This window comes from Ursus americanus, chromosome 15 (genome assembly GCF_024610735.1).
Source record: "Ursus americanus isolate L20-20 chromosome 15, mUrsAme1.1.p, whole genome shotgun sequence".
Taxonomy (NCBI): domain Eukaryota; kingdom Metazoa; phylum Chordata; class Mammalia; order Carnivora; family Ursidae; genus Ursus; species Ursus americanus.
This window is the reverse complement of record NC_142141.1, coordinates 49,726,468-49,748,052: the sequence shown is the minus strand read 5'-3', so window position 1 is coordinate 49,748,052 and position 21,585 is coordinate 49,726,468. Positions and strand designations below refer to the sequence as shown.

Sequence of the window (21,585 nt, the reverse complement as noted above, 5' to 3'; positions counted from 1 at the left end):
TATTTCTTGTATCTCCTTTTACACATTACCATGGAGTCTATTTTTGTTTTTAATTATTTCAATTGTATTGAAGTTCTTTCTTTTTCTGTTCTATTAAAAATGGTAACTAGTTCTAAAAAGAAAGTTGGGTGATTACAGTTGGTTTGTCCCTAGATTTCTGTAAAGATGATCTTTTCTTTTATTGCAATAATTTCATAAGTTACTAACTTTTCTGATTTTGATACAAAATCTCATAAATTATATGCATAATTATTATAACTATTAATTTTTTAAGATTTTATTTAATTATTTCAGAGAGAGAGAGAGAGCGAGAGAGAGCACACAAGTGGGGGGGGAAGGGAGGCAGAGGCAAAGAATCTCAAGGAGACTCCCCCACTGAGCACAGAGCCAAAAGCAGGTCTGATCTCATGACCTGAGCCAAAACAGAGAGTTGAACGCTTAACTGACTAAGCCACCCAGGCAGCCCTATAACTCTTATGTTTTTAAAACACCAGAAAACTTGTCATTTCCCAAAATTTATATCTTTTGTTTAAAATAATGTTTATGTAGTAATATTATTTTATGTTTAATGTATTTGTTTTTTGAATCTTTTCCTCTTCTAATGCCATGAAATAATCTTGCATTTTCTTTTAAAGCATAAGCAGCACGTAAGTCTTTAATTAATTCGTACAACTTCAGGATGTCAATTTATCTACTTTCACATTGATGGCCAATGGTACCAGTGCCTTCCATTTTCTAATATATTGTGGAAATATACCAGGTCCCAGGGTACACATGGGTGTGCTTCCTAAGTACTCTGTGAAATCCACTGTATCTGTTGGTCAAACCAAATGGATGTTGATAATCTGTTTTTTTCTGCCCCATTCCAATTTTTTTCTTTAGAAGTTCATCATTATTTATGAATTTGTACTCACCCATATGAAATTTGGGGTCAGCCTAGGTTTGTCAACTTGTTCAGTAAATGTCACTTACCTCATGCTGGCGTAATTTCAGGTATTGGAAATACAGTAAACCAAACAGACAAAAGTCCTCATCCTTACCAAGTGTGAGGGAGAGAGAAAATTAGCAAGATACATGATAAAAAATATATACTAGATGACAGAGTGATAATTCTAAAAATAACAGATATAGCATGTTTATTAGCTGTTTATGTGTTGATTAATCACCAAAATATCTCAGTAGCTAACAACAGCAAATATTTCATTCTACCTTGCATTATATGAAAACTATGAGCAGATAAAGAGAAAAAAATCTTTGTTTACAAAGTTGTTTTCTCTTTTCTTTATCTGCAGGAAAACTAGTCTCTGTGTCTTGTCTATCATGTCTTTGATGATACAAAATCCTATTTAGACATGTGCTTTAAAAATTTTCTAAGGTTTTTAACAGACTTCCTCAAGATTTGAATTGTAAATGAAGTCTCTGACTAATTAGGCTTGTTTATTCGGTATGTTATATTCTGGTATAAGGTCATCACTTGAATTCTGATTATTGAAGTGTTATGTAACTGAATTTCCTTGTCAAATGCATTATAATGAACTCTCATCTCAAATTTTTAACCATGTCCATTTATAAGTCCTTTGTCATTTATAGTTACTATTCTGAAACTCTTGTGAAATGTGTTTTATCTTCAAGGAGATACATGAACAGGACTTTTTTTGTTTAAGATTTTTTTAAAATTTTATTTTAGAGAGAGAGTGTATATGAACAGGGAGAGTGACAGAAGGAGAGAGGGTTTGATCTCAAGACTGTGAGGTCATGACCTGAGCCGAAATCAAGAGTCAGAAGCTTAACTGACTAAGCCACCCAGGCACCTAGATTCATGAAAAGGACTTTTAACAAATACTTGTATTTGATATCTTTAAAATCCTAAAACTAAACTGGGTAAGAATTTCCAGAACCTGCATTCAAAGTGAATAATACTGGTTACGTGGAACTAAATGAATTCAGGAAGGTGATTATAGTTTTTATGACTCTTGTTGGTTCTCTAACGTTAGCTCTTCTAGATACCTATGTCTTACAGAAATGTGGCAAAGTATTCATTTGTGAACAAATTGAAGCATTTAACCTTTCTCTCTACTTGAACCCTCTGAAATTCAAAGTCTCAGGGAGTATTTTTTCTTTTATGGCAGTCATAGTCATTTGCATAAGTTCAATAAGGATCTCTTCTCCTTGTAACAGGACACCAGTTGGAAACTTTGGTTGTCTTAGCAAGGCTTTGACTGGAATGTCCTATTTGAGGGAGACATTCATAGACTGAAATGTGACCAGATAACTTTAACGAACTAATGTTGATTTTATGGAGCCATAAAACCCCTTGGAAATGTTGGTTTGACACCTTGCTTACAGAGTTCCCAGCAGCCTTGCCAGTTGAGGAAAGAATGTTACTTTTTGACAGGTGCAGGAACCTCAGGATATTTGGGGACCTTGAGAAGAGGAATTCACCCAAATCTACAGCAATTGAAGGCATATCTGATGGTAAGTGTTTGGCTTGGCTTCTGGCCTAGAGAGACTACTAAAAGTTCAATCGAGAATCCTTATAAAAAGTTCCAGCAAAGCAGATTTTAAAAGATCTGTATGGTGAATCACTATTCTTGCTGAGCTTATGTAAATAATTAGGCCAAGTTTCTTAAAATTGGACTTGTTTTGTAAAGAATTAGTCTTGATTTAGCTATCTCTGGAAGTGAAGGTAATTATAGAGAGAAAGATTATGTCTCAACACACCTTTGTGAATCTTAACTTCTAGTTCTAATTGTCTTTGGATGTTGTTTGCTAAGCTAGATAACACGAGGTAAACTTCAGAGAAATTGCTGCAACAGCTCATGTATAGACAATCTTCATCCTTATTATTCTGGGGGGTTTAACAGGACCCCATGGGCATACGATTACTTGAACAGCTGGAAAATGGGATGGATTCCCCAACAATTGTATAACTCAGCTATCACTTTGACCAATTTTGTTGGTCATACAAAATTGCTCCTTAAAAGTATACCTCACTTCATGGGGTTAACTATGGACTCATGAGAATAATGGATGACCCCACTTTCCTCATGATTGGATTGGATGTTGCACTTGGGGATGCCCATATTCCCAGACAAGTCTTCTCCTACTTGCCAGTGAATCCTCACAATTAGGACATTGTTAAGGCTAGACATCAAATGAAGAGGGCTTCTTGATGGTTTTATCCCTTAGCCATTTTTTGTCCCAGGAGCCACTTCTATTAATGTAAAATTGCAAATAGAGGCTTTAGCTAAGCATACACTGGCCATCTTTAACTAAGCTTGACATGCACAAATTCAAAAGGTGGCCCTCTAAAACTGAATGGTGCCTTGATATCCTGACTGCAGCTCAAGGAGGAACCTATGCTTTATTGAAACAGAGCGTTTATATATACTCCAGATACCACAAAAATGTTACCAAAAGACATGAATACTCAAATTGCACTTTAAATCACCCCTTTCTTTCCTTTAATGATTAAACTCCTTAACTTGAGGAGGGTTTTTGTCAGCTATCAAAGGACTCTTATTTGGGTTTCTTTTCTTTTTTTTTTTTTTTTTTGCTTTTTTTTTTTTAAGATTTCATTTATTTATTTGAGAGAGAGGGGGGAGAGCGAAAATGAGAGAGACAGAGAACATGAGAGTGAACACCAGAGGTGGCAGTAGAGGGAGAGGGAGAAGCAGACTCCGGTGAGCAGGGAGGCCCAATACGGAGCTGGATTCCCAGATGCCAGACCCCAGGATCATGACCTGAGCTGAAGGCAGAAACAACCTACTGAGCCACCCAGGAGCCCCTCTTTTTGTTATTCTAATTATATATATATTTTTCTCCCATGTCTTTTTACCTGGTACTGTGATTCCCTCAGTGTCATGACTTCAAGCTGACAGATGATCCTTTCTACAGAGGGAGATCCATACATGTAGTCTGCCTTGGATTTAGCTGCCTCTGCCTTTTGTAACTTCTTTTTTTTTTTTTTTTTTTAAGATTTTAATTATTTACTTGACAGAGAGAGAGACAGCCAGTGAGAGAGGGAACACAAGCAGGGGGAGTGGGAGAGGAAGAAGCAGGCTCCCAGGGGAGCAGGGAGCCTGATGCAGGGCTCTATCCCAGGACCCTGGGATCATGCCCTGAGCCGAAGGTAGACGCTTAATGACTGAGCCACCCAGGCACCCCATGTAACTTCTGTATGTAAGTCCCCAACTGGCCAAAGTTGACCCATAGATAGGGACATTGCTACACCTCTCATTCGGCAGGAAGAAGTTGCAGAAGATAAGACCTTCCACTCTCAGCAACCTTAAAGATTTAAGGGTCAAAATTGTTCGGGGGAGAATGATGTGGAGAACAGAAGTAAAAGAAATGTAGAAAAAAAATAAATCTCCTTAAAAACTGTAGCCCACTGACAGATATTTGAGGCAGGCAGTGACCTTCCTCAAAGAACTCAACTGCCTTCATGTTAATACTTTGCTAGAGGCAAAAAGCAACCTTAGCTTGACATTAGTCTGACCTCCAGGACCCTGTAAGTCTTCCATAACATATCAAAATCCCTTTGGAAATTTCCTCTATTTCTACTCCCCCAAGATATATGTTAGCAATCATTCTCCAAACATATGGCCCACTGATACAGATCTGAATGTCTCATGACTAATGTTTTACTAGATAGTAGTAAATGACCTCATCTTAACAGCAGCTCACCCTTCAAGGTCCTGGAAGCCTTGCTTCCAAATTCCTTACAGACTTAAGCCACCCTAACCCCCACTAACTAAAAAGTACATAATCCTTTCTCCCCCCCCACACACAAAACAGAAGAAAACTATGATTAAACTATCACTCTGCTGGGATGGGCTCAATTCCAAGTGAATTTTCATTCCAGAATATGACATGAAGAAGCAATCATTGGGAGAAGGCAAGACCATGAACATAGAATGAAACCACTGAAGTGCTGTTAAAACTTCTCCTCAAACATGGCATATTCTGTTGGCCAAAGTCATTGGCAAAGCACAGAGTTAAAGTAGGGACATATTTTCCACCAACAGGAAAACATGATGAAAGAGGGAAAGGAACTAACAATTATGAACAAACAATACGATCTGTTCATGGTCCATCCTCCAGTCACAAATATCTGTGTGCCTCTTATAGATGAAATCCATTTATCTGCTCCCTGATCCCTACTCCTCCCCTCCAATCTCTTTAAACTATAAAACCAGACTTGAATTTCAAAATCATGTGATATAATCATATCAGAGTTTGATCCAGAGACAACTGAATTAGAAGGACAAATTATTTGCCCACCACAAATTCAACATATAACCAGGGATAACTAAGGACAAAATAATAAAAATAAAGGCCCTATTTGAAAGGAAAAGAATATTAATGGCTCATGGTAATTCAGTTATTGTTCTGTGCAATCATTACAAGGATTTCTGTCCCTAAGTCTCTGAAGCTAACTTACTTGGTGACTCCATTTTCAGCCCTGAAAGTCACACAATTTCTGGTTTCTTCCTCCTTCCTTTCCTATCTATTGGAAAAGAGACCAATACATTTTTTTCTGTATTCATCTCTTTCTTGTAGTATCTTATCAACTGTAGCTTTTAGCTATCAACTCACACTACAGATATTCTTTCTTAAAACCTCTTCTCTTAAAGCCATGAAGTTCATTAGGTACATTTTTTACCTTCCAAATTATCCCATGAAAATGTTTACGAAAGCAGAACACAGTCATATTCCAACATCCTATAAGCTTTACTTCATACTATTTTCCTCTTCAAACACAATTCCACATAATTTGTTGTTTTGGTGGTGGTGGTGGTGACAGAAACTTGCTTCTAGAGAGATATAATGTAGAATGCATAACAATTTTATTAGTCAATTTCTGTTGTATTAACAATTCTGTCTCAAAAATTTATAATCACAAACATTATTTCTTCTCACATTATCTAAGAACTCTGGCTTGGTGAGGTTCTGCTGGGCTCTGGTGTGCTTGTCTCCATTAAGTTCCAGTGTTTTCTCATTAGAATGAAGGAGTAGCTTTTTTCTAAGTTATGTTCTTATCAGAGTGGAGGCCAAGAACAAAAGAAATTGAGCCAAGGCATGCAAGCTCATTAAGGTTTCTGCTCAGATGTGATTCAAACCATGATATTTCACATGCCATTGACCAAAGCAAATTAACTAGCCAATCCCAAATTCAATGGGAAAATATCTTTTACTTCCAGGAAAGTATGTCAAAGGCAGAGAGAGAATGGATAATTGTGAGCAAATAACTGATTATGCCAGGGAAGGTAATAGAGATATCAAGATGAGAAGTCAGTAAAATTCTATTTCAAACAGAATTATCTAGGGAAATAAGACAAATGAGATGAATGGTGTGAATGATTGCAATACAAAACATACATCTTAAGCAGCTTTCCAATGAGGTTCTTTGAACAGTGACCCCCCTTTTTTTGTTTTAACATATGTTTTTATTACATCCTGATTTTTCTAGAGTAATAGTTATTTTTCATCTTCTCATCAAATTTGAGGCCAAGTTTCTATTGTCATCTGTACTCCATTATTGTCAATGAGAAGCCCATGGAGTGTCAAATTCCTTTATTTTTCAAATTCTAAACTTCACCATAACACATCTAGGTGATAATATTTTTCCACCACATTTGCAACTTCTTATGATTATTTGTCTAAGGTTTAATGTCTATACTTATTCTTGAAAACTCTTAGTCTAGTTTAGTGCTTGTTTGTTTTTAAAGATTTTATTTACTTATTTGTCAGAGAGAGAGAGAGGCAGGCAGAGGAAGAAGCAGGCACCTCACTGAGCTAGGAGACTGATGTGAGATTCAATGTCAGGACCCTGGGATCACGACCTGAGCTGAAGGCAGATGCTTAACTGACTGAGCCCCCCAGGAGTCCCTGTTTGTTTCTTAAATACTGCCTCATCATTCTCTTTGCTGTCTTCATCTGAAACTCCTATATTATATATTGAAAATTTGTTTTCCTTTTCTATATATTTTAAATCTTTTTTTGTTTGTTTGTTCATTTATCTTTAGTCTCTCTGATACATTCTAGATAGTTTCCTCAGACTTATCTTCCAGTTTACGTACTCTGTAGTCAGTTGTATCTAATCTCCTCTTTCCCCAGTTTGTTTGAGATCTTAATGTCAATTCTTAATGTCAGTGTCTATGTTGTGGTTTCTGTTTACTGAGAGGTAGAGTTTTCCATTTTCCTTTTCAGAGCAAGCCCTGGTTTCATGCCAGACACCTAACTCTAGTGTCATCCCTAATGAATTCTTGTAATTGTACACTTCCTCTCTTTTCTAGGGCTAACAAGCTAAGATGCCAGGCTCTGAAACCTAAATTCTGTCTTATGCTCCCTCTGGACTTCCACAACCTCAGCTTGCCAATTTGCCACTTGTGCAAGTGCACCGTACCACTACAATCACATGGAAATACAAACTCTATTGGGGGAAAACATAATTATATCAGTAGCAGATACATGTAATTCCCTAAACTCTCGTTATTCTAGAGTATGACACAGGATGCACAGAACTCTACAACAGAGCTCCAGTAGAAAATGAGGCTGACTCCCGTAATGTTCTCTATATTTTCAGCATCAGGGAGACAGAGAGCACAGAGAGTACCTACACAAATATGCAACAGTGAAAGCTCGGCGGCTGAAGAGGTGACTGTGATAAAAAGGAGACTCCGAAGTTCAGTAGCTGTTGCCAATTTACACTCTAGTGCTAAGTCATATGTACTGAGCCAACCATTTCTAAAATACAGAAATCAGTGTTCATGTCCACCATTTGGCTCTTCATCGTCTAAACTTAAGCTCATTTTTCTCGTTAGAAACTAATTTTTGTCAAAGCAAAATGTTGATAATTTCTACACCTAAATTTCTTTTATTATAATTAGATTACTTTCATGGATGAAATTAGACAGCGTATGGAGGGAATTTTTTCCCCTCAATGAAATGTCTGTTTTCTCAACTGTCTACTTCAGGATCTATAGCATTTTGATGCCTGGAATTATTTCAAGGTAGAATTTTCTCTTATCTGCAAAAGTTAAATATACTGAAATAATTATGATTTAAATGCCCAGATGTAAAGCTGGGACTTGTTGAGATATGAGGTGGTACACGATGTATTACAGAAGTTTAGGTACCAAGTCACCTGTAGTATATCAATAAAGGGTTTTTTTTTCTTTTTTCTTTCTTAGCTTCAATGTACATGAGAAATCTCTAAGTTGTATTTTACCTCATTAGCAAGTTTCAAACACATCATTAAATGGCGCTGTAATTATCCCTATTGGTTTTAAGACTATGTAATTTTATGTGGCAGAGAGATACAGATATCATTATTTCCTATTTCTGTTTCTGAATGAGCTATAATTTCATATGCCATATGTGATCCTTTCACATACTTTCTTAGACTGTATCATGAAATGCTAATGATTAGATGACGTACATTTAAAAAAAAAAAAAGAAGACTTGGTGAGAATGATAAAAGGGTATTTGGTTTATTGAAGCTTGCCCCTTGTAATACACTTTTTTCCCACCAGGATAATATTGATTCTAATTGCTTTTTGAAAGACCTTGTGTCTTTTCTTCAGTAACTTTGCCAGATCAGTAAATAAGTCATTCCCTAAAATTAACCCTGGGTCACAACGTACAAAAGCTGTAATCAATTTGATAATTATATTTATTTTGACTAATATTTTTCTTACATTAATAGTATTTACTTGGGAAAGTGACTACTTATATAAGATAAATATTTATTTTTAGATGATTCTGGGGAAAGGCTGATTGACACGTAAGTGGTTAGGCTGTGATATCTGACTTACCCAGGATGTCTGACATTATAGATAAGATTAACCAGAAAGTTTCTAAATCTCTACTTTAAATTGCTTTACACAGCAGATGCAGTTTACATTGGAAATGCTACTCTCAAATTTAAAAAGACACCTAAAGAATCTGGGATTTTCCTGCATCTAAAAAACTTGTATTAAATATTGATCATTAATCATTATGTTAAGCCCTGGTGGCATTGTTTTTACTATATGAATAATGTATGACTAAATCTACAGCCATCTGAATGTGCATTACAATGCCACACATTAGAAGAACAATTGTCCTACATTAGAATTCCACTGTACTATGGAATAGTATCTTTAAAATTGCTTAACCTAAAAAAAATATTTAAAAATAAAAAAATAAAATTGCTTACACTAACACATTTGCTTTACCATATCTCAACGTGCATTACTACAAAGCTGATTATCCTGTAAGAAATTTTTTTTCAAGGTACTAGTAGAGTGGGCCACGTTTTTTTTTTTTAAGCATTCTCTCACTTTTATTCATAAACATGACTCATAAAAGCCTGAGAAACTGTAAACTTATAAATTCTAATTGAAGATCATTGCTACTTTTTTCCAGCATTCTGTGAAGAATTTAAGAAATGATTTGTAAAGACTAATTAGTAACAATCATATAATTCCTAAGAAATATATTACCATAAGCATGCATATCCATATAAAACAGGTAAGCAAAGGAAAAGGAATCGGTCTATAACTCTGCCATAGCATACAGCCGAATAGATTAAAAACAAATCATAAAATGACATTTTATAACTGGTAAGTTACTAAACAGACCATCTTAAATTATTTCAAAATACTCAACTTTAAAGTTAAAAGAATACCACAGTCTTATTTATTTATAGCTATTACCTTGTATGAAAGAATACGCCCTAAAGGTATTTGTACCCTGTTTAATGGCATAAACATATAAGAATTTTCAATTATTATTTTATATACTAAATCTCATAACATTAAATAAATGCACTCTGTCTCTACAAAGTAGAATGAAAAAATATTTATAATAGACCAATAACTAGCAGGTTTTAAGGTTAATTACAGCTTCCTTTTGAATTTATACTTTCAGTCTACCCATATTGAATATCAAGTTGACATACTATTCACGTATCATTCATGTTCTTTCAGTTGAAACTTCAGTGGGTTGGTCATTGCAACCCAGATGGTGAAGTGACAGGAATCTGGAATATAGCTACAGAAGCTGCACAGTATACATACAGCGACTATTTCAAGTCATTGGAGAGTATTCAATGTAAAAAGGCCTGGATGAGATATGATCCTAGAGCGAAAACAAGAACAACAATATATTTTTTTAAAGATTTTATTTATTTATTAGAGAGAGAGAGAGAGATAAAGAGAGAGTGTGCATGAGTGGGGGGTGGGCAGGGAGAAGCAGGCTCCCACTGAGCCAGGGGCCAGACTTGGGACTCAATTTCAGGACCCTGGGATCATGAACCGAGCCAAAGGCAGATGCTTAACCGACGAGCCACACAGGTGTCCCAACAATAAGAGTTTTTATATTGACAATGATTCATGGCATTTTTAAAATATGCAGTGCTAGGGAAAGAATCCAAGCAACAATTAGTTTGTGGACAGAGGTTGAGGTTCAGGGCTGGCATAGTAGCTCAAATAAGAATAAAGACATAGAAAGAAGAAACATCAGAGAAATAGTCCTAAAAATGTGAAGCAATATTCCTGTGATAATTGCAGATGTATATACAGCATGTGCATATGTGGAGACGGCAAGAAACCAAGACGAAGCAAAGCTGGAAGACAAAGAGCTAAAAGAGATTTCAGCAGCCAGGAGACACTAAGAATCTGAGCTGGGAAATGCTTCAGTTGATACTAGAGAAAAATTTGTGTTTAGGAATAAGAGCTACTTCCCAGGAATAAGAGGAAAATGAAACAAAGCAGTTCTAAGAAAATCTAACTAATATAGGTAAGCAAAATTCCATGTATCTGCAAGAAAATAACTCTCTTTGGGGGAAGATGACATAGGCAGGGACTTCTGTAAGTGTTTATAAATAATCTTCAATCAATAATTCCAAAGCATGCTTCAAATAGGAAAATTATCAAAACCAAAAAGGAAACAAAATCAATAAAAATACCCAGATATGATGTTGATGTTAGAATTATTAGAAAAGAGTTTTGAAGTGATCATGATTAAAGTTTAAAAACATGTGGAAAAAAAGAGAATTTTAGCACATACCAGTAATATATATTTAATAACCGAAGTAAAAATTATAGAACTAAAATATTTCAATGCTGAGGTATGCACATAATAGCTTTCATAGACAAGTTATTAGAGAATAAACACAGTGGAAAAGGAGATCATTTTACTAGAATGTAGGTCAATATAAAATATCCAGGTTAAAAAAGAGAGAGAGATAAAAATAATAAGTAAGCACACAGAGGGAAAAAATAATAGATTTATGGTTCACAGCTAGAAGGCCTAGCATGGATGCTTCACATAACCAGAAGTAATAAAACAAAATAAGAGAAACATTTGAAAAAATACTGACCAAAATTTTCTAGCACTAACAAAAGATAGCTTAAAAATTCCTTTTAACCAAAAAGCAGATTTTTTTTTAAAGTAAGTAACTCTTAGGTTCACCATAAACTCTTGAATATCAAATACAAATAAGAATACTTAAGAAAGGTCAATTAAAGTAGAATAAACTAATCGAGAGCAAAACAATAAAAGACTGATAATTGATTTTCAACAGACAAGATGGTAGTCAGCAGACTATTAAATTGTATCATTTTACTAAAATAAGAAAAATCCTTTAAATTAGAGTTCTACTCCCAGTGGAAATGCCCACTAAAACCAGTAAGAAAAATTATAAGTTCAAAAAAAAAAAAAAAGGAAAGAATTCATTGACACTACACCAGTACTAAAGGAAAACCAGGAAGGGATATTTTAAGAAAGTTTATAATTTCCTTTCTAAACTCAGCAATCCAGGGAAGAAGAAATGCCACCAAGAAGGATAAATTATTATTGACCTAACAATTATTATTTACTATTTAACACAAGAAAAATAACAATTTAATGTAGGATTTAATATCTAAGATGGCAAAATAGAAAAAAAAATCAATGTAACAGGGTTAAACAGTTTTAAAGTTGTTCCATTTGTTTCAAATGATAAAATTATAATTTAAGGTGAATAAAATAAATAGTAATATCTAGAGCAAATACTAACAAAAAATAGAAGTAAAATAGTTAGTGAAGGAGAAAATGAAGGCAGTGAAATACATTACTAATTCAAAGAATGTAAGAAAGAAGAAAAAAGGGAAAAATTTAAAAAAATAAACAAATAGCAAGATGGTAGACTTGAACAGAAATATATGAGTAATTATATTAATTGCAAGTACATTAAATCAAAATAAACAATAGATATTGTGAAACAAGATTAAAATAAAATAAAACAATAGCAGAAACTTAGTTTAGTGGCTCATATGAAATTTTTGTTGGCTCATATGAAACTTTTAAAAATAAAAATAATACACTTTGAAAATAAAATGATGGAAAGCATTATACCATCTAACCATTAAACAAAAATTTAAAAAAATCTGGTACAGTTATATTACAGATAAAATGGACTTTAAGTTTTAGATGATTATTAGAGCGATGTTCCACGATGAAACATTTTTAATACAAGAGGAAGATATCTTGCCTTGTGCATCCAGTAACATGATTTCAAACTATATCTAAAATAAAACCCCAAAAGCAAAAGAAAATAAAAGAATAAGTAGAAAAATGCAGTGAAATGGTGAGATACATTAACATATATCTCTTAATCTCTGACAAACAAAAATTCTGTATGGATGTAGAAAGTTGAAAGGCACAATGAATAAACTTGAACTAATTTACATATGTGGAAAACTAAGTATGAAGCTGCAGAACTTACCTTTTTTTAAAGTACATAAGGACACTATCTCAATGAAATACATACTGACATTTAGAAAAACCCTCAGCAAGTTTCAAAATATATACCAGTAACCAGACTAAAATGATATTACCCCCACCTGTCACAATGGGTAAAATTAATACCAGGCGGAAAAACAGATGTTGGCGAGGATGTGGAGAAAGTGGGAGCCTCTTACACTGTTGGTGGGAATGCAAACTGGTGCAACCACTCTGGAAAACAGTATGGAGTTTCCTCAAAAAGTTGAAAATAGAGCTACCCTACAATCCAGCAATTATACTACTAGGTATTTAACCAAAAGGATACAAAAATACAGATTCGAAGGGAAACATGCACCCCAATGTTTATAGCAGCATTACCAACAATAGCCAAATTATAGAGAGAGCCCAAATGCCCATCAATGGATGGACTGATGAATGGATAAAGTGGTACACACACACACACACACACACACACACACACACACACACACACACAGAGGAATATTACTCAGCCATAAAAAATACAGAAATCTTGCCATTTGCAATGATGTGGATGGAAGCAGAGAGTATTATGTTAAGCGAAATAAGTCAGAGAAAGACAAATACCATATGATTTCACTCATATGTGAGATATAAGAAACAAAACAAATGAACATAAGAAAGAAACGAGAAAGGCAAACCACAAAACCAACTGAACTATAGAGAACTGAGGGTTACTAGAGGTGAGGTGGGTGGGGATGAGTTAAATGGGTGATGGGCATGAAGGATGGCACTTGTGATGAGCACTGGGTGTAGTGTGTAAGTAATGAATCACTGAATCCTACACCTGAAAATAATATTATAGTGTTATTTAAATATTGTAATGAATTTAAATAAACACTTGAAGAAAAAGAAAAAATGAACTAGATATCATTTTTAAAATACACTACAGAAATGTCAACTTGCTGGTAATTAAAACATACACTTCACATTTTGATTGATCAAAGAAGCTTTCTTATTTTGTTTCTTTCAATTCCTGTTTCAAATAAAATATTAATGTTGAATATATTATATGCCATTTAGATTTCTTTTCATGAAAATATAAATAGTAAACTGAAAATAATGGTCTTTCCTCTAAAATATTTTGCTTTCAACGAAATCATAACAACATCAATATATTCATCAGTGATATTTAATTTTCACCAACATTAAGATTTACTCAAATAAGTAAACATTTTAATTCTTAGTATTATAGAAAATACTGCCATCTATTGAATTTTTAGGCCTTGATCTTCCAAATATTCCACAGCATTATAACAACTCTAGTCACAAGTGAGCTAAAGCTGTTGGATGATGTACAATTTTGCAAGAATTTCAGTTCTTGGGGGAAGTTTTTTTAAATAATCAAGTTCTTACCATTTTATGGTCATTATTTGACATGTTTTTTTTTTTTCTCTTTCCCCAAATAGGTTATTCATTCTTACTTACTCAGAGGCAACTGTAAAAATACAGATCCTTTCATTTAGAGTGCAGAAAGTCTGCCTTATGAATTTTCATGTAAGTCACTGAATTTTATGTGCGTATTATTTATCAGAATAGTGAAGGTCATTGACTTTTTACCTACCTAAGAATAAATTAAGCAATACCTGCAATATAACAGTAACATAGTTAAAACCAGAAAAGGGCATTGCAAGAATCTTAAGAAGTGGAATACATTCCTTTCAACAGAAGGACTAATATCAAGGAAGCTTATACCCCAATATTTTTCTGTGAAGGAGAACTAGGTATCGCTTGGCTCCTTTAAGTAAATACTCAAGCCATAGAAAGTTTGATTTGTTCTTCCACTCTGAATCTTGCAAGTGGCTCCCTTTCTTAACACTTTCCTGGCCACATATATGCATTATGTATAATTGTTCAATGGCTGTCCTCTCAGTTGGGCATGTACCAACTGGTCTCTATTCTGCCCTCTGCCTCCCTGACAGGGACAGGCAGTTTGGATCTTTATTTGTCTTGCATCCTAGGCCACTGGTTTTGCAACTACCTAGTGTAAAGTCTTCGTGAAGGAAATTATCAGTCTAGTTCATTCCCTAGTTTTCAAAAACTTAGAGTTAATTTATTTCAAATTAAAAATATAGTGATAACTTTAAATTAAAGTATAAGATATAACAATCTTCCTCAGGGCAGGGTAGGTTAACAGAAGAAAGAAAAAAAGGGGAAAAACGCTTTGAAGGAATATTTTTGCAAAGTTTTGTTGCAGATGTTTATACTAACGTTAATCACAGTAGTGGTGTAAGAACAATAACTGCCTGAGACAGGTGAAATGAGAAAGAAGTCAAGGGGAGACCTGTAAAAACATCACATCTTCAGAGAAACAAACTACTGGATCCATTTGATGACTGGGTATATTCTTTACATAAGTTGAATTGTATAAAGATTTGTGCATTTCATGGTGCTTCGTGAACATAAGCACTCATAATATATCTCTTTTTTCTCCAAGCATTTATAGTTTCCCATTATATATGTAGCCATTTGATGAGTTATGATGCTTAGAGGTAAATTAAAAAATAATTTATTGCAAGCCACTCTTGTCAAGGTGATACTAATTATTCTGAAAGCAGCATTGTGTTTAATGCAATAGGAGTACAGATTAAAGTATCTCTTAGGCAAGTCAGAGTGTGAGGTTCTGAGTGTGTACTGGCTCCGTTTCAAAACTCTAAGCACATGTCAGTGTGGCAGGGTTGGCATCTGCCTGTCATTCTGCATAGGCTGCTCCTGACTGAAGAAATGTAGACCTCCTTAGATAGGTTGGGTTCACTCAGAGAGTGCACGTTTATTCTGTTTCCTCATCAGGTATATAGTAGTTTTCCCCCATAAACTGGTGTTTCAAAATAACCCTGCTATTAATCAAAAGAATAAAATTAGGAATAATGTCTCCATATTTATTACCAGTACAATTTTCTGTTGATTTTTAAAATCAACTGTAATGGACTTGTAAATTTAAAAGTTAGTTTATGGAGAGAAGGAGGGAGAGAGAGAGTGAGAGATTCTATTTGTATCATGACCAAGCATTTATTGAATCTTCGTAGTGTATCCCTTAAGTTTCATTCTATTAAGAACTGTAATATTAATATATATCTTTAAAATAGCAGTGATAGTATCTATTTGAAAATAAGGTAGACAAGTTGCCTTTGTAAACGGTAATAAAGTTTATGTCCAATTGAGGTTAGCATTATTGCTCATTAAATTAAAAAAATCTTTGAACTTTAGTTTCTTTATCCTATAAAAGAATAGCACTCATAGAGTGGTATATGTGTATATGCAAATTGTGTGAACTAAGTGATAAAATAAAAACAAAAATGCACTGTAATTTGTAAAATGACAGAATTGAACTTTGTGGTTTAATGTAATGTGAACTTCTCTATGATTTATAATAAACCTACTTTCTTCATAGAACAAAGGACACATGAATGAATCAGGCCATATATTCTATCGCTAGAGCCAATATATATTTTTTAAAGATTTATTCATTTTAGCCAGGGGGGAGGGGCAAAGGGAGAGAGAGTCTGAAGCAGAGTCCATGCTGAGCATGGAGCCCAACACAGAGCTCAATCTCATGACCCTGAGATCAGGACCTGAGTGGAAACCAAGAGTTGGACGCTCAAACAACAGTGCCACCCAGGCACCCCATCTCTAAAACCAATATTTTAAATTGATGCTACCTAACTATGAACTTCACTTGCACGTCTTTTAACAATGGTAGTTTAAAAAAGTATTTAAATTCAACTCATTCACTCATTCATCTAGCAATCATTTATCAAGGGCTGGGCACTGATCTGAACATTTAAGGTTACATAGACAATTTAAGCATCATTCTTACTTAGAGAGACTCATAGTAGTAGAAGCCATATGTACCTATGGAAATAAATATAACATGAAAATGCCATGTAACAGAAAATAAGAATCGATTAACTCTGTTAATTCTGCAACAAATCTCAGAGAAAATTATAACAAGAATTTGAAACAGAAATGAGTATGGAAAATTCTGCATTGAATTAAGAATGTGCAAGGCTATTATGTTTTGGGAACAGGCAGTATTCCATCGTGGCTAAGCCTGGAGTGTACCAAGAGAAATATTAAGAGATAGAGCAGGGGAAGGCATTTCATAAGACTTGTGAAGAACCTGTATCGACATACCATGGTGTCTACTTTACTGCAGTTTTTAAACATCGTGTGTCAAAAGGACATATGGGATAGCACCCCTACAGGATTTTTATGATAATTAAAGATTCTTCTATAAAATGTCATCCACAATTTCTGCCACATTAAAAATACTAAAATATATTTCTTCCCATTCTAAGGATGTCATAAACACCATTTTTTTTTCAAACTCACATTACTGACACCTTCTCCCTCTGAATTGTCTGAAAGTTTGTGCCCTCCATTCACAAGGTTCATATTCTACTGAGAGCCCACCTATTGTATTAGCTGCACTTTGCTGTGGGATGTTTTGTGTGTGTGCGTGTGTGTTGGTGGGGGGTGGATGCGGAGAGCATTTATTCTTAACATGGAGATTTGTTTTTTTTCAATTTCAGTCACCGAAAGCACATATGTAATTTTTTCTTTTTTTTCCAAGAGTAGAATGTCACCATCAGCATGTATTTTGGGTCTCTCCCTGTATACCTTAGTAATACATAACTGCTTTAGCAAATACAAAAGATACTTAGTGGTACTTAGTATCACTATATCATTTTTAGTATTTAACTGTAATGTAAACTGAAACACATATTTTTTAACATGGCGGCAATTATCCACCAGGTTCAGGAGACAATAAGTGGAGGGATTTCTTTACTCTTGTGTACAAAAGGGAAACCATGTAGCACAAAAACAAAATATTCCCATTTAAGATAATAGTAACATGACATTATATATTTAAGTACTTCATTTTGTTTTATACAAATGAAGAATGATAAATGTAAATCATAAGAGACAAGTACATACTCTGAGGAAACCGTGGGGGGTTGTCATTGACATCAGTGAGGGTGATGTTGACCGTTGTCGATCCAGAAAGTCCTCCAACTTGCCCAGCCATGTCTTTGGCTTGAATGACCACCGAATAGTGTTCTCTGGCTTCTCTGTCCATATTGTGTAAGGCAGTTCTAATAACTCCTGTAATACATATTTTAAACAAAACAGTATGGATTATATATTAAATGAGAAGCAGCACAGATATATCTTTTTTCTTTCTGTTTTAAGAAGTGCATTTTTAAATGAAATACTTTCATGAGAAAGCCAGTCTTCTGAGACAAACAGTACCTTAAAATTTTTACTAAACCATCTCATTGAATCCTTTATTTAAAACCACAGGTCGCAAACCATTCTATTCATGGCAATTAAGATGCCTATTTCTTTGTGTTCCTTGTGGTGCCCTGGAGGGAAGCCACACAGCCCAAGCTTGTCCCTCTGCTGGATTACTAAATATTTCACAAGTTGTGCTCCTCACAAGTGTCAGATGAGATGATTTGAGAAGAGGTTAATTTTCCTCTTTACAGAACAATTTACATAGCTTCCTGACAGGGTTGTCAAAGTTTGATGATGGAAAACATTGAAGAATTGTGGGTACTTGAACAAAGATTGTAGGCAGGAGTCATTTTAACATTTATCAAGATTAAGAAAGTCACTATTTTTATCAGGAAATAACAGCTTCAATAAGAACTAGATCTAAGTACCAAGGCAAAATAAAGTGATGAAATTGATTCCAAAAATCCCATGTAAAAGTCACATTCTTGATCTCATAGTGCCAAAGGAGACATTAAAGGTACCTTTTTATGAACTAGTACTTGGATTCAATAAAGATATAAAAAATGTTATGTGTTATATCTCCATTTGTATCAAACATAGGTACATATAAATTTGATAGCTTTGTCAATAGAGCCTTAAATTTAAAAACTGAAACACATTTTCCAGAGGATCAAAGACTATTAACTGTGTTATTAAAAAAGTCCTCATGTAAATAAGCTGTATTATAAATAAGTATATACATATAGGCATATATGTATTTACATTTATATTATATATACATATAAATATACAAAAAAAATTTGCTACTCCACACATAGGTCAACATTTAACAACTACCTTTTTACTTTTTAAAAAATATTTGGATCATGTCACTTTTTTAAAAAAATAATTATTTATTTACTAGAGAGAGACTGAGAGAGAGCAAGCACAAGTGCTGCGAGGGGCAGAGGGAGAGGGACAAGGAGACTCGCCGCTGAGCGCGCAGCCCAACACAGGACTCGATCTGAGAACCCTAAGATCATGAGATCCCAGGACCTTGAGATCATGACCTGAGCCAAAGTCAGAGGCTTAACCTACTGAGCCCCCCAGGTGCCCCATGGATCATGTCACTTTTTGAGAAAGGCACCAATGGCTTCAACCAAACACACAATTGATTAGTTAGCAGTGCAATTCATAAGACAATGCCAATTATAACTGCTAACTACAGAGTTTAACAAACACTTTTACAGACAGTATATTGATATAATGAGAGAAAATAGGGTTGTATATTCAAATTAAAAATAGTCTTTTAGAAGTGGAAGGGATTCGTCAATCATTTTGAACACAGAACACTGAAGCAGTATTTTTGTTTTACCAAATTGATTGTATGTATAATGACTTTGAGAGGAGAGCCTCAGGAACCAGGAAAAGCGATCTCACAACTTTCAATATTTGTGAATTTTTAATTGAGGGAGTTCAGGAAAATTTTCCTGAAGCTAAATAAAACTGAAAATTATTCTCATCAAAAGAAATTATAATAATATGGTAATAAATGATTCATCTAATTCATGCATACAGAAAAGCCTCAAGCATCCTTATTAAAAAGAACAATGTTTTATCACATATGATAATTATATAAGAAGGAATTGAATTGATGCAGAAATGAACAAGAATTTATGAAAATATTTTATGAAAGAAACATATGCTTTCTAATATTTGAAAAAAAATAAAGATGTTCTAAAAAGAATACATTATAAATGGGACTTGCCTCTGGTGTGTAGAAGTTTGAGATTACTGTCCAGGATAATGTTTTACAATGAAATTACTTAAGTGTTATTTGCTAAATATAAAAATATAACAGTAAAATCAATCATTACATAGTAAATGATAGATATATTTATACAATTTGAATGTTATTCATTTAGGAGAATCGGAGAAGCGAAATCAGCACAAGCCCTATTTGACAGTACGAGTTTCAGTAATTTCATTCCATTGCCATTATATCCCCTCTTTCATAATATAGCTACATCTGACACAAAGTGAGACGAAACTTGTCAGCCCAATTTGTTTATGGAAAGAAAACAGTATGTCCAGGGTTGACACGTATTTCTCAGAAATGATTATCTAAGAACCCATTTCAACTCACAGTCCTCTTCAAGATGGTTCAGTGGATGTGCTTAGCTATGACCTCCCCCAAAGGCACATAGGTAACTGGAGAATGTTCTGTGAAATTGCCATAGGAATATGATCCCAGTATATGATAATCTCATTCTAACACATTGCACAGATGCTTGTAAGTGGGCTATCCTAGAACACAGCTGATACACAGTAACTTTTTTCCCCTTTTAAATAGACTTTTTTAGAGCAGTTTTAGGTCCACAGCAAAACTGAGAAGAAAGTACAGTTACCATGAACCCTCTGCCGTACACACACACAGCTCCCCCACAATCAACATCCAGCATCAGAATGGCGCATTTGCTATGATTGATGAACCTAAGTTGAACCTCATTATCACCCAAAGTCCTTAGTTTATATTAGGGATCACTCAGTGTCGTACCTTCTATGGGTTTGGACAAACGCATAATGAAATGTATCCAACATTAGAGTATCAGAATAATTTAACTGCCTTAAAAATCTTTTCTGCTCCATCTATTTATCTCTCCCTCCCTCAACACCTGGCAACCACTGATCTTTTTATACTTTCTTCATAATTGTGTCTTTTTCAGAAAGTCATATAATTGGAATCATACAGTGTATATAGTCTTTTCAGATTGTCTTTTCCGTTTGGTAATAAGTATTTAAAGATTCTCCATGCCTTTTCATGGCTTGATAGCTCATTTCTTTTTAGTACTAGGTGATATTCTATTCTTTGGATATATAGTTTGTGTATACATTCACCTACTTAAGGAAATCTTGGTTACTTCCAAGTTTTGGTAATTATGAATGAAACTGCTATAAATTACCTGTATACTGTTTTTTTGTGTGAACATAAGTTTTCAAGTCCTCAAGTAAATACCAAGGAGCATGATTCCTGGATCATATGGTAAGAGACTGTTCAATTTTGTAAGAAACTGCCAAACTGCCAAAGTGGCTGTACGATTTTGCATTCCCATCAGCATTAACGAGAGTTGCTGTTGCTCCACGTCCCGGCCAACATTTGTTGTAGTCAATTCGGCCATTGTATTGGGGGTATAGTGGTATCTTGTTGTTTTCATTTGCATTTCCCTGGGCATGTGATGTTGTCTTCCTATTAAGGAATAAGAAATATCTCTGCATTTATTTAGTTGTTTCTTTCATCTGGATTTTGTAGTTTTCCTCATAAAAAGTTTGTACCTTCTATGTTAGATTTATAAATAAGTATTGCTTTTGGGGGGAAGTTAGACTAAATGGTATTGTGTTTTTAAATCAAATTCCACTTGTTCATTGTTATTATATAGGAAAGTGATTGATTTTTATATATTAACTTTATACCTTAAAATCTTGCTATAATGCTTATTGGTTCCAGGATATTTTGTTGTTGTTTTTGATTCCTTTGGATTTTCTACGTATACAATTATGTCATCTGTGAACAGAGAT

The 21,585-nt window shown here is 34.3% G+C and overlaps 1 protein-coding gene across 2 annotated transcripts in view; it reads right to left on the bottom strand.

The window, feature by feature from the left end:
• CDH18 (cadherin 18) overlaps positions 1-21,585 on the bottom strand; it is a 311,962-nt gene that overhangs the window by 93,571 nt on the left and 196,806 nt on the right. For both annotated transcript variants that reach the window (XM_045787406.2, XM_045787408.2), the window contains exon 4: positions 17,731-17,898. In XM_045787406.2, the coding sequence (XP_045643362.1) occupies positions 17,731-17,898 (168 nt within the window). The remainder of the gene's footprint in view (positions 1-17,730; positions 17,899-21,585) is intronic.